The sequence below is a fragment of the Amblyomma mixtum genome, chromosome 8, assembly GCF_055824585.1.
Source record: "Amblyomma mixtum isolate Tamu chromosome 8, ASM5582458v1, whole genome shotgun sequence".
Classification (NCBI taxonomy): domain Eukaryota; kingdom Metazoa; phylum Arthropoda; class Arachnida; order Ixodida; family Ixodidae; genus Amblyomma; species Amblyomma mixtum.
This window is the reverse complement of record NC_143019.1, coordinates 148,254,460-148,269,171: the sequence shown is the minus strand read 5'-3', so window position 1 is coordinate 148,269,171 and position 14,712 is coordinate 148,254,460. Positions and strand designations below refer to the sequence as shown.

General features: G+C 47.5%; 1 protein-coding gene across 4 annotated transcripts in view; it reads right to left on the bottom strand.

The window, feature by feature from the left end:
• The window catches only part of LOC149334760 (glutaminyl-peptide cyclotransferase-like), a 72,285-nt gene that overhangs the window by 9,942 nt on the left and 47,631 nt on the right, over window positions 1–14,712 (bottom strand). For all 4 annotated transcript variants that reach the window (XM_089555379.1, XM_089555377.1, XM_089555376.1 and 1 more), the window contains 2 exons: window positions 11,228–11,338; window positions 9,433–9,618 (listed from right to left, as the gene is read on the bottom strand). In XM_089555379.1, coding sequence (XP_089411505.1) covers window positions 9,433–9,618; window positions 11,228–11,338 — 297 coding nt within the window. The remainder of the gene's footprint in view (window positions 1–9,432; window positions 9,619–11,227; window positions 11,339–14,712) is intronic.

Genomic DNA, 14,712 nt, shown 5'->3' with positions numbered 1-14,712 from the left:
ATCGACACCGGACACAAGGCGTGGGACACCACTCTGCCCTACGTGATCTTCGCCTATAACACTGCCGTCCAGGAGACAACCAGGTTTACCCCGTTCCAGCTGGTATACGGCAGGAATCCCACGACAACACTCAACGCAATGCTCCCGCACGTTTCCGACGAAGACAACCTCGACGTCACCGCCTACCTTCATCGCGCCGAGGAAGCCCGAAGACTTGCGCGGGTTCGCATTAAAGACCAGCAGCACACCGACGAGACGCGCATTACAAGCCATGTGATCGTGTTTGGATATGGACGCCAGTTCGCCGCCGTGGATTGAGTGAAAAGCTGCTGCGACGCTACTTTGGCCCGTATAGGGTTCTCCGCCGCATCGGTGACCTAGACTATGAAGTCATCCCCGACGGCACTACAGCATCTCAGCGACGATGCGCATGCGTGGAAGTCGTACATGTCGTACGCCTTAAACTCTATTATGAATGCTAAAGGACTTGAAGTTTGCATTTCTCCATGTTTATTTTCATTTTAAAGCATCAAGACGATGCTTCTTTGGGAGGGGGGTAATGCGATGTATAATTGTAGTGTCCGTTCGTTCGCGCAAGGCCGCAGGAAAGGGGTGTTATCATTTTTGTTCGTGACGTGAGAAGTGACCGGACTAATCTCGATTGATCACAGCCATGAAGAGCTGCATCTACTTGTTTCCAGATTACTGTATATGACCTTGACCTGTTATCTCGAAGTTTCCTTGCCGACTTTAAATTGAGTGATGCCGTGAGCGGCGGGCATTCGTGGTTCGACGACTGACGAGCACGTTTGTTGCTTACGCCGCCGCCGAGTGATTGTTCTTTTGCGGGCGCAAGTCAGCCCAAATAAAGAGCTTCGTTTGTAAGTCTTGTTGGTGTCTTCCTGACCACTAGACTGCCGTCACTGCAACGTGACAATATGCACTCCACCCCATTCTTATTCTTCTAGTTATTTCCCTCTCACGATCCAGATGAGCTGTCACTACCTGTCCCAAAGAGACTACTTCCCCCTTACTACTTCCAGCACCTCGTTACCAATTGCGAACTGCTGTTCCCTTGATAGACTATTGAACATTACTTTGGTTTCCTGCACGTTAATTTTTAGCCCCACCATTCTGCACTGCCTGTCTACCTCACCAATCATGCTTTGCAGTTCACGTCCCTTTCATTTTCATTTATTTTCTCCTTAAGGGCCCGAGGGCATTACATAAGGGGGAGGCGAATTAACATGATGTACAAATCTTGAATGTGGAAAAATGTGAAGAGCAAGATACACAATACAATGAAGGCAAGCAAAAACAAAAGCAAGAAAAAAAAGATACAGTAAAAAATGCAGACATACATCTAAGCGAAATAACAGAAAACAAGCAAGCGCAAGAGAAACACAATTACACTGAGTGACTCAGCCCTCAATGGGACAGAGGCGTTCCTTTTTTTCCTTCAATGACTCCCAATCTGGGCAAGTCTCGGCCTCTGTAGTGGTCGACTACTTCATGCTCTGTCACTGATCGTCACAGAAACGAACAAGTCAGTCTCTCCCGTGCATCGCGGCTCAGAGTCTGGGGGAACTGCTTTTCAGTGCTAGTGCTGCTGATGGGAGGGGTGCGGAAAAGCAGCCTGAACTGGACAACCTGGATGGTGCAGATTCCATTTTTTCGCAGTGTTGTTTCTGTGAACCGGTTCCTTCTACTTTTGAGAGTTCAATTGCAGGCTGATCCGACCACCTAAGAGCCATCAGACCCATCATGGAAGCAACTCAAGAAACCTTTCCCTCCCGTTCCAAGAATTGTGCACTGATGCCTTGGAAAGGCAAAACACATCGCTTCGGCGTTAGACAGGCTATGTGCTCCGCTTTACACTCGACCCTGGAGCTCCGTCTCGTCCGCCCAAAGGTGCTCTGTGGTGGCTGGCCTGATGGAAGGTTTTCTGGGGAAAGGGCTGTGCGTCGACAACTGGCTCCAGTGCAACGAATGCCCGTGGAACAGGAACCCTCTTTCAAGAAAGAAATGGTTTCACACCAGCAGCTTACTTGCCCTGAAATGGTGTGGCAAGCGCCAAGTAACCATGCTTACCTCAATGCATGGACCCCAAATGCTAGATTCCAACAACGTGGCGACAGGAGAGAATAAAGAAGAAACCTGCATGCGGGACTGGCAGACAGAGTTGATATGCAACTCAACTTCAGCAAAGGCATTAGGAAAACAATCAAATGGAATAAGAAATTCTGTTCTGTGAGAGTACTGACGCCACGTTGAAGCATGTGGAACTCAGAAAGAGAGTTGTGGCCTTGAGGAGCCTCGCATCCAGAGACCAAAGCCTGGATAGCCCTGCGCAACTGACACTCTCCCGAGAAAGTGTCTCCGCCCAAGGTAGCCGCACCCAGCGACGGAGCCATGTTTGTGCCAACAAGACTCGGCGACCCAAGCGGAGAGCAGACACACGTTTTATGGGCAAAGTTTGCGACAAGGCAATGTGCATCAATCCTTGCTTCAAGGACTATCATACACTTATAAAGTACTGAACATTTTTGTCATCTATACTGGTGATAAATACTCTCACTGTATATTTCTCGCCCATTTACCCCGACTTTGCCATTTTTGTTCGTTTTTCAAGGGCTATCATACCCCTATGTAGCATATAAAAAATTTTTGTGTTTTAATTGATGCTGTGATTCAAATCATCTCTCTATATATTTTTCGCCTATTTATTCGAACCTTTCGAGTTTTGTTTGTTTGAAAACGGCAATAAAAAAATTTTACACTAGGGGTGAATTTTTTTAGAGAATATTCGACAGTCAAAGGGTTAAGATAATGTCAGCATTCTTCCAAGCTCCTGGTACGCTCAAGGTCACAAGGCACTGCGTATACAGGGTGGCTAGTTTTTGTAGCACAATCTCTCCTCCGTCCTTCAACAAATCTGCTGCTATCTGATCATCACCAGCTGCTTTCCCCCTTCTGCATTGCTCCCGAGGCTTTCTTTACTTCCTCCCTCGTTACTGGCGGGATGTCCCATTGCTATGCTCGACTGCCTCCCTCAGTAACTTGATGATTACATTCACTACTGCATAGATTTGTGTTGAACTCTTCGGCTACTGTAACTATCTTATCCATATTGCTAATGACATTGCCCTCTTTGTCTCTTAGCACATACCTATACCTAGTTTCCTCTTCACTGCTTTCAGGCTACCACCGTTCTTTAAGCATGCTCGATTTTCTCCATGTTAAACTTTCTTATGTCGGCTACCTTACGCTTATTAACTTTGATAGCTCTGCTAGTTCTATCCTGTCTGTGGAGTTAGACGTCCTCATGCTTTGGCATTTTTTAATCAGATCTTTAGTCTCCTGAGATAGCTTCCCGGTATCCTACCGAACCATCGTACTGCCCACTTCTACGGCGCACTATGTAACGAGAGCTGTGAGATTATCATTCATTGTTTCAGCACTACAGTCGTCTTCTTCAGTTAAATCTGTTCTGCAGTGGCATTCTGAGTTCCTCTACCTTCCCTCTTAATGCAAACTCGTTAATAGCCTTTCGCTTCACCAGTTTCCTCCGTCCCCTCTTCAAATCTAAGCTAATACCATTCTGTGGTCGCTACACTGCACCTTTCTGAGGACCTCCACATCCCCTACGATGCCGGGGTGAGCGCACAGTATGAGGTCTATTTCATTTTTAGTCTCACCATTGAGGCTCTTCCACATCCACTTCCTGTTCCCTCGTTCGCAGAAGAAGGTATTCATGATCCGTAAATTACTTCTATCTCCGAACTCTACTAATAACTCTCCCCTGCTATTCCTAGAACCTATGCCATTGTCACCTGCAGCCTGGTCTCCAGCCTGCTTTTTACGTACCTTTGCATTAAAGTCGCCCATCAGTACAGTGTACTGTGATTTTACTTTGGTTTGGTTTATTGGGGTTCAATGTCCCAAAGCGACTCAGGCTATGAGAGACGCCGTAGTGAAGGGCTCCGGAAATTTCGACCACATGGGTATCCTTAACATGCACTGACATCGCACAGTACACGGGCCTCTAGAATTTCACCTCCATCGAAATTCAGCCGCTGCAGCCGGGATCTCTCGGGCCAGCAGCCGAGCGCCGTAGCCACTGAGCCACCGCAGCGGGGCGATTTTACTTTGCTAATCGCCGATTCCACGTCTTCATAGAAGGTTTCAAGGATCGGGTCATCATGGCTTAATGTAGGCCTGCACCACCTTCAGATTATACCTCTTATTAAGCCTAATTACGATAGCTGCCACCCTCTTGTGAGTACTATAAAACTCCTCTATGTTGCCAGCCATATCCTGATTGATGAGGAATCCCATGCCTAGTTCTCATCTGTCTGCTAATCCACGATAGCACAGTACGTGTACACCCTTTAGTACTGTATACGCCTCATCTGTCCTCACTAAGCCCTGTAACGTCCCATCTCACACCCGCCAATTCCTCCAACAGCCCTGCTAAGCTAGCCTCAGTGGATAAGGTTCTTGCGTTAAACATTGCCAGGTTCAGTCTCCAAGGGCGGCCTGTCCGGAGCCAGAGATTCTCAGCCCCCTCTGCTGCGTCACAGGTCTGAGCGCCACCCCGATCCGTTGCTCTGCAGCCCCTGGGCACTGAGGGCCGAGGGTCAACTGGTGTGTTCACAGAAGGTTGTGGCCAGGTACTGCACCAGGGTGGCCAAATCCTGCTCTGGTGAGGGAGTGCGCTGTCGGTTCAGGTCACTGAGATCAGGCCGCACTCCAGGCCTGGATATGCAATTCCATCGACATGCGGATTTTTTTTCTTAAGCCCGGTGGAGAACTGTGTGGCACCGGGATTCGAACCCCGGTCCTCTTGGACGTGAGGCGGATGCTCCTCTACATCATCGCTAAACACCTAAAATATTCTTACACTGTGGACGTCAGCAACAGTAGTGAGGACTAGTAGTCATTTCTGCAAAAACTTTGGTAAGATAAGCTTGGGTTGTGGAGTGTGCGTGCATGCGCGTTTTTTTTTTTTTTTCACCTCAGATTTTCGTGACCAAACAGGGGGTGCACCTATTATGCCTAGTGCTCTTATTATGTGAGTAAATACAGTATGTGGACACTTTCTGGAGATTAATAGTCATTTCCCGTTCATTCAGGCTTGGAAAATTGGCAATGTCAACCCGGTGTTTAAATCTGGCGATAAACAACAAATTAGTAATTACCGACCGATCTCCCTAATTTCCACTTGCTGTAAGCTTCTTGAGCACATTATTCACAAGCACCTTGTTCAGTTCTTAACTTGTCATAATCTACTGTCACACTGTCAGCACGGTTTTCGATCTGGTTTTCCCACTGTCACTCAGCTCATTGAATTTACTCACGACATCGCTTCCACTTTAAATAACCATGATCAAATCGACGTAATATTTATAGATTACTCCAAAGCATGGTCTGCCATAATAAGCTTCTTCGTAAACTACGCACCATGTTTAGCGGCAATAAGTTACTGGACTGGATAACTGACTACTTATTTATTTATTTATTTGTAACATTCTTTCAGACACAGGCGGTCTAGGATGACAGAGCAAAAGGCAGATGTTCTCTGCCTGACGAGGGCCCTGTCACCCTTACAGTGCATAGAAAAGTACAAAGGATTACAACATTATACAAGTGCTAATGTAACAACATTAAAATAAATAACATCCAATAAAAAGTTTAGTTGGTTATCAAAACATGTATGCTTAAAGCTGTGAGTTGGACAGTATGTAGGTTCGGAAGGCATTTTTGAAGGTTTTGAGTGCTCTACATTGCTGTGATATGTCAAGAAAAGGTGGGTGTGTATTCATAAAATTAGGGATTAAATACGACATTATTTGTGTACCATAGCTCGTTCTTAAGGCGGGTAATCTAAAGAAATTCTTTCGAATGTTATACCGAGTTGTACTGGGCTGGCGCAAGTTAGTAAACACTGAAGGATTTGTCATGATTTCGTTCCTGATATGGGTAGCAAGTTTCAGCTCATATAACTGATTTATTTTTAGGGCGTTATGTTTTAGGAACACCGGGGCTGTATGTTCCAGCCGCTCAAGGTTTTCGATACATCGCATAGCTCGTTTTTGATACTTAAGATCCCAGTTTGTCACTTTTAACCATGCACAGTCATCGTCAATCTCTGTAACTTCAGGTGTGCCCCAAGGATCGGTGCTTGGGCCTCTACTCTGTATAATTTTTATTAATGATGTAGCTAATGTTACTAATGACACCGCAGTGAAGTTACGCCTATATGCCCATGACTGTGTGCTTTACCGCAACGTTGCTAGCGCCGATGATCAACAGGAACTAAACATAGTGTTTTCATTGTTCTGTGAATGGAGTAATGCATGGCAAATGAAAATTAATTTCACTAAAACAGTTGCAATGACCTTTGGTAACAAAAAGAATCCGCTGCATTTCCCTTACAGTAATAACGGTAACTGCTTGACCCATGTCAGCGAGTTCAGATACCTGGGCGTTATATTTTCGCATAACTTAAAATGGAATGCTCACATAAATAACATATCTGGCAAAGCACTTCGCAAACTTGGCTATCTCAAACGAACCTTAAAAAATGCCACGAAGGAATGTAAATTAACTGCTTACAAATCACTAGTTCGACCCATCCTGGAGTACGCCTCAATTGTCTGGTCCCCTCATTACGCGCGTGACATTGACCGCTTAGAATCAGTTCAAAAGAAAGCAATACGATTCATGTTTGGCCGCTACGATCACAAGTTTTCACCTCCTTTAGAACATAGGTGCACACGTGAACGCATCATTATGCTGCACAAGATCGTTCACACGTCATCTGGCATTCAGGCACCCTTTGTGTCCTCAAGCGCACGTGCAACCCGACGGAACCACCCATTAAACATTGTTCCCTTCAAACCACATATAGATTGTTTTAAATTTTCTTTTTTTCCTCTAACTGTTGAAATTTGGAATGGATTGGACGGCTCAATTCGTTTATTGCCAATTGAAGAGTTTGTTGTTCAGTTGCCAGACAATTTGACCTGTTGATCTGTTTTTAATACTTCTGTATTACCCATCTCTATGCTACCCATGTTATTTGTTTTCACTAATGTATTTACCCACTCCTGCTATGTCTCTCCTCAGAGACAGCAGTATTTGTAAATAAAAATAATAAAATAAAAATATCACACCATTCAGAAATTCTGTCAAGGTCACATTGCAGAGCATCATGGTCAGCAGCATTGGGAACAGTTAGGTATGAATATCACAAACAAAAGTGGTCCCAAAACTGACCCATGTGGGACACCTGAGTTTACAGCAACTTCATCTGACATTTCACCACTACTCTTTGTTTTCTTAAATAAAGGTGCGCTTTGATCCATGCCATCACTACTTGACACTGAGCTCCTTAGAGCAGACAACACGCTCGCCACCCAGGTGAAGGGCACCAAGAAGGCCTGTGTTTTTCACAGTAACATTTTGTGCCACTGACACTTGGCAAGGACGAAACATCTTTCGCAGGTTCCGTTCAAGATCGGCAACTCAGCCCCTGTCACTAACTTCCAAGGTGCGGATGCGGTGCCAGGGTTTTCAATTCACGTCCCAGACATGTTTTACTGTGGTCTCCACAGAAGGCTTCTTCCAGAAGTTCGGGTGGAAGGGGTGGTAGCGTTCCAGAATTCTGCCTTTCTGGAATTGCTCACCTGCCGGTGTGCTTCGAGGGTGGGAGAAAAGCGGCAGAGGTTCTCGTGTCCTGCCTTTGGGAGGAAGGTCCTTTGTGCTGCACAAGTTGCGCTTGATGGCCTGGGGCATTAGCGGTCTTCCCGTCCACAAACTCCCTGAGGGGTCGCCTCCCCTCCAAGATCGTCGGGAGTTCATCATCAGGTGGGCCTTCGTGACTCAGACACTCAGACTGCCACAAGCTGGCTATCCTGCGAGGCTTGTGAAAAGTTTGTGCCAAGGCATTCCCAACATGGGAGGGAGTGTCTGACTGTTGTCATCCCTTGGTCTCAGACAGACTGCTGCTTGATGGTGTCTGTGCTGTTTTCCACGTGTGCTCAGGTGAACAACGAACAAGTGGAGCCCAGGTGCGACATCACAGGCCACACACGTCGTGCGAAGTGGGCATGGTTCATCTACATCGGACAGACCGGGGAGTGTTTCAATGAACGTGCCATGGAACATGCAAGGCCGGTTAGGAACGTTCCAGGAAACAGCCTGCCTCCGCATTGCAAGGCCCCTCTTCCAGAACACGGTATTCCTTGCAAAAAAGAATGAGCAGCCAAGTATGTGGGCATAGCCGATCATAAGAAGGCTGGCGTTAGCACCCCGTCTATCGCGCTCACCGATAAAGAAAGAGTTCAAGTGTTTTGGCCAATTTTATAATTTTTAATTCCATGCATTGTACCCCAGACATTTGTGACAGAACAGCGCAAAACACCGGGACAAGAGACAAGCGCTTGTCTCTTCTCCCGGTGTTTTGAGCTGTTCCTTCACAAATGCATAACCAACATGCCCAAGCTGCTGTCCTACCCCAGGCATGTGCCGGCAGTTGAGCATTTTTAACTTTTTTACATTGTTTTCTGGTTTTAGCTCGTGCCTTTTTACGCGTTTTTAGCTCACACCAACATGACTAGAAAACACGGAACTAGAGAAGGCACTAATAAAAAGTTTGCTATATTGAGATTATCACTTAAACTACATCATGTTGAAGCAGTGGGATAGATCATCCTTTGCATTTCGTTTCAGGTGGAGTGTCCACTCCAATTTTTCCACTCTGTCTTAATCGCCTTCAGGGCCTTGATCATGCTTTTTAAAACATACCGTTACAGTGAACAGGTAAAAAAAATCGGTGTGCACTTGAGCTGTTTCTGTGGGTGCATTTGTGTAGCTCAGTTGGTGTTGGCCACCACAGAGTTCCCACATGTGCAGAATTGGTCACTCTCTACTTAACGTTAACAGATGGCAGCAGTGAGTCCTCATTCATGCCAGCAGAGTGGCTAAGCACTGCACACGCAGGGATGGTGCGATTCTCTTCTCGCACAGCTGGCGTGACTCTCCTACAAACTGACCCGAATCAGCATCTCAGCTTACCCAAGCTTCCTCCCATTGGCTCAAGCTTGCTCCTCTGAGTTCACGCAAGCTTACCAGAGACACTACCGTGTAACTCGGGTGTCTGCACTTTCTGTTAGTGCCACGCACAAGCCGAGTAATGCTTATAGATTAATACTCGATATAGCCAAATTTCAGAATGCAGAATTTCGCCAAAAACACATGCAAGAGCAGCGATGCCAACTCAGGCAACCCTCACTAGAGAAAAGAGAAGTGCAAAAAAAAATCAAGTTAGGTTGGCTTCTCCACACAGCATGCAATTGCCCCGCACAAGCTAGGGTTATTACGGCCGTGTTGGGTGGGCCAGTTTCCCCACGGCCGAGGAGCACTGACCATGCGGTCGATCTCGGTGGCAATGTCCGCGCGGGGCAGGCATCCGTCCAGGGGCACACCGCGGGTGCTGTTGCGGTGCCACCGGGAGGCCAGGTGGCGGGACCCGTACAGGGAGTCGCTCGAGCTCCACCGCACAAAGGCCTCCTCCCCGTCGAAGAAGACGAGCTGCAGGGTGAGGCCGCCACCCTGGGCACAGGCAAAGATGCTGTCCTTCTACGCCCAAGCGATAACATCTGCAGGCGCAAGACGTACGTCCCCCAACTAAAGGGGCTCTTAGAATGGCCACACCAATGGCGACTCACAGACACCATTTAGACAATGCATCCCGAAAGTTTGCCTTGCCGTTATGAACATTCCACTTACTGCGAACACCAGGGTATAACAAACAAACGGTGTGTGATGGCCATTTTTTCAAAACTGGTGCTTTGATTGAAGATGAGCACTCTATGCAAGCAGCAGGAGAAACACATGATGCAGGGTTGACAACGCCGAGCACAGGTTTTAGATAAGTCTCATTCATATCTTTTAAATAAAATTCGACACACTATGAGGCCAGTTTAAGCCTTCCTTTCTAAGCAGCCAAGCACCTTCTCATAACTACAGTGCATTTGACGGAACAGAGAAGAGGACACACTCTGTGACGCACTGTAGTTATGCAAGTCAAAAACCAGCTCCCTCAACATGAGTTGTTTTCCAGTTTATGGGGGAACCAAACCAGTAGTGAGGAGCTGCTACACACAGCTTTCTTCCCTTCCTACCAGCATGCAAAATGCCCAGCAAACTCCCCTAAATATTTTTCCTGTGAAGGCAAAAGAAATGTCGGGTTACTTTTTAAAATGCTTAGTTCTGGGACTAAGTCTCATCTCAAAGGGCAGCGCATCTGCATAAATTCTTGAAGGTATTGGTGAGCGTTATCAAAATACGGAAAAAGGACGAACACACAGGATGAAGCGCTTTCCAACAACTGTTTAATCTCTAAAGAAACATGACTATATACACATATTGACGTCATATCAAACACAGAAGAGGGAGGGGCGCACGCGCTGACAAGAATGAAGGAAAAGGAAAAAAGAAGGAAAAGGGGGGGGGGGGGAAACGGGAAAGAAGAAACAGGAAAAACAAACAACAAGTGCTTTTACAACAGCCGAAGATCACTATTCTTGAGGTAGGTTAATTCAGTTCCCCCTAACATCACTGAAGGCAAGCTGACCCATTGCTTATCTGGAGCAACGCGCATTGCGAAAGCTTCGATAATTACCTTATTAATTATTTGTAATTACCGATAATTACATCTATTACCTTGCTGGCATCTCATTGCGCACACTGTAAATGCACACCACAGCTAAAAAAACACCAAGGTAATAGGTTGGGCTAGAAACAGACGGGAACGAGAAATTATCGAAGCTTTCGCAATGCACATTGCTCCAGGTAAGCAATGGGTCAGCTTGCCTTCGGTGACGTTAGGGGGAACTGAATTAACCTACCTCAAGAATAGTGATCTTCAGCTGTTATAAGCGCACATGTTGTTCGTTTTTCCTGTTTCTTTTTTCCCATTTCCCCCCCCCCTTTTCCTTCTTTTTTCCTTTTCCTTCATTCTTGTCAGTGCGTGCACCCCTCCCTCTTCTGTGTTTGATATGACGCCAATACGTGTATATAGTCATGAAAGCGCTTCGTCCTGTGTGTTTGTCCCTTTTCCGTATTTTTACAGCGCTCACCAATACCTTCAAGAATGCATCTCCAACCGGCCCCAGTGGCAGCTCCTGTGGCACATCTGTGTAAGGAGTCCTCCACGCACCCGTCGCTTCTGCTCCTTGAGCTTGTCGTCCAGCACCGCAGCCAGGTAGAGGAGCTGGGCACAGGGCACGGCCGAATCGGTCGCACCCAGGAACTCACCATATTTGGGGATCTGCAACCACAGAGGGAAACAGAAACCACACGTTCATTGGAAACAAATGGCAGTCCAAGAAGCTCCCCACAGACGGCCCCAAATTTAAAACAAAATAGGCATAACCTCGAAGGGACATCACTTCTATTGGAAGTGAACACACTGACCAAGTCAAAGTAAAAATGACTCTGTTCACAGTGAGGTGCACTAAAGAGGAATCTGAACTTGTATTTTTACTACGAAAACTCGATCTACACGTTCCAAGTATTCTTAGAAACTGTCCAAAAAACTGGAAATTGTCCTGCGCGGACAATATACTTAATTTAAATCGAATCAAGAATCCTGGCTCCCGCCTTTTTTTTGAACTCACCGCTGACGGTGGGAGGAGGAGTCAACCAACCTTTCAGCCAGTCCCGTGGCGGCTTGTTGTGGAAGAATAGTCCACATTTATTCAGGAAGCCCCATGACACCTGGTGAAGAAAGCAGCGTTGAGATGAATGACGCGTCGGCTCTGCGAGGCAGCCACGGACGTTCACTGGAAACCTATCACTTCATCGTCTCCTACACGCTGGCACGTGAGGTGCCGCTACAGGGACCCCCTCCTAGACCTTTGGTCGATAAAAAATAAAGCTCTAGAGATTAAACAACTTGGGAGGGGGGTGAATTAGAGTGATGGGGACACTAAGTACTAACTATTTACACGTATGTACAGTAAGTCCGCGTTCAGGTCGTAGTCTGATGGCTAATCCGGAAAAATCGAAATTGAAGTTCAGGAGGTGGCGCTTGAGTGAAATGTAGAGGTCGGCCAGTGGGTACCGCTGTCCTGAGAAGTAAGGCAGAAGTCGTTATGGGGGCAGGCGCAGAGTCGGCAGCACATATGTCGGATGATGGAAGGCAGAGCGGGGTTGGCAGCAGCGGATGTGGACTGTATTTTGTCAGAAAACTCAGCACGCACAAACCTTTGCGTCTCTGGCAAAGCCTGGCGGACAAAAGCTGGCGAGACGGTGCAGGTCTGGTTTTGCAGCGGCTTGCACTCTGCGCTGGTGGTGGCCGACGCCGGGGCAGAGAGGCTGGGAGCGTCGCCACAGTGGAGGTCCTTGAGGTAGAGAGATGTGCACGACATGCGTGGGGCTGCGAATGATAGGTGCCCTTTGGATGTTGTGGTCGTGAAAAGTGGAGGCTGTGATCCACCACCTCAATCGAACAATGCGCACGTGTGTGTGTGTCATTTCTTCGTGTGTCCGTGTTTCTTCCTTTAAATGCATTACCAACTAGCCTGGAACCTTGCTCTTCCAAACAATGCGTCGGTGGGCGTGGACCGTGACGTCACCTGCTGAAGGATGCAGATGACAGAACACTGGAGGCAGGCATTTGACGTTGCTGTGGAACGGGCCTCTCGAGCTGCCAGGCAGTGTGAGCCCCTTTTGGTGGCAAGGATTCCACTTCGCAGCTACGGTTGAACGCAGGAGACGCTGGGATACAGGAGTCCGTAGATGTCTCACCGTTGTGTGGAAGAAACTCAGCGATTGAGGCACAAAGGTGTGGTGAGGGGCCATGAGCTTGGTGAGAATCCGGCGGCACCAGCTCCTGAGACGCACATGCCAACGGGTCTGCGGTGGTAGTCCGAAGGGATTGCGTCGGGACGCAGAAGGACTGCTCACGAGACTGCAGTGGCTGCGCTTGCACCGTCTCGGTACGCAGAAAATGCGGTGGTCGTGCGAGCGCGAAACCATAGTGCCTGATGACGGCCGCCTTCAAGTCATCGTATAGCATGGGCCCAAGAGGTGGCAAGGTGAGATGCTGGAACAGGCCATACAGAAGACGCTCCTTGGCGAGGTAGAAGCGGATGGCTCGGCTTGAGGCGCCATGAATGTAAAAATGGGAGTCAAGCGGGTGGGTCATTGATGTAACAGGCGCTAAGCCGTGCAGCTCAGGGAAGTCAGTCTGACTGCAAGGCATTAGCCTTGGCTGGATGGGGCCGAGTGCGACACGGCCATGGCGCCGCAGGTAGCGAAGGAATGGCTGTGTAGGGGAAGTCGGCGTGGTTGCTTGCTTCGAATGTCCGGAAGTCCGCGGTCGCCAGTTGTCACTGCAGTCACCAGCGGCGAAGGGACAGCGCAGAGACCGCGCTGGAGGGTGCGTCACCGGGCATGGTGGAGGCGTTGTCGTCGGCGTTGGCCATGGTGGGAGCGGGTGTTCCAGTAGTAGAAAGCGATGGCCAGGTGACCGCCGCGTCAGCTCTGCGAGGCAGCCATGGACGTTCACTCGAAGTCTGGCACGTGAGGTGGCGCTCCACTGCCATCGGCGGAGAGATACTCAGCGATCAGCGAAAGCAAAGATCAGAACAGGGCGCACAGGAGCAGCCACAAATAATAACGGAACAACAAAAACAAAATTGATTAAGTGACCAAAGATTGCATGTGGCAACCTATGTCCTGTTAAGATTGGGGTCATCAGGAAGCCACTAGCACCCACGTTTCTCCAGGATGGTTCCGTATATTTATTTCCATGGGCCTAATTTGCAGCTGCATTGTCTCTGAATGAATCTATTTATTCCCGGAAGCCTAAAAACGAAACAAAAGCGAAAGCAAGGCCACCACGCAGCCGCCTGAAAGGCACCAAATGCCTTAGCTGACTCCTCCTACCGTCAGCAGTGAGTTCAAAAAAAGGCGGGAGCCAGAACGTTTGATCCGATTTAAATTAGGGAAATCGGCCTCACAGGACAATAATTTCAAGTTTCTAAGGATGCTCAGAACAAGTAGATTGAGTTCCCGTGGTAAAAAGATGAGTTCAGATTCCTCTTTAGTGCACCTTTAACAAGACAAGAGATTGAAATTGAAATGCACAGCATATGACGTTATGCAGGTGGGTGGCATCATCCGAGTGACTATTCTGAATTTTGTGACTATTTTAGATTGACAAAGATGTATTTCGGAGTGCTTTTATATCTGCATGCATGAATTTTAAACATATGTAAGTATGTAAGATGCTGTATAACCATTTCTTGTTGCTTTCGCCCTTCCTGCTTGGACCAAAAAGGTCTGCAGTATCATGTAAATAAATAAATAAATAAATAAACAAGCAGGTGTTTCGTCAACCAGCAGAAGATGTGGAAGTGCACATATCAATATTTCCAGGTACAGGCAAATATTTTGCCTGCAAATGCAATTCGAAGAGTAATTGGTAGTGTTTATTTCAGTCAACAAGAAAACAGGAGGAAGAGCTGTTGCAGCGAATCAATATCTTAAAAAAAAACAGCAAAACTTATTGCGAATCAAGTCAAACATTTTCAGATACAAACAATGCTGTATTTACACGATTTTACGCCGACCTGTTTTTTTTTTTTACTTGAAGATCCGCAGTAGGGGGGGGGGGGGGGGGGCGTCAACTTAGAA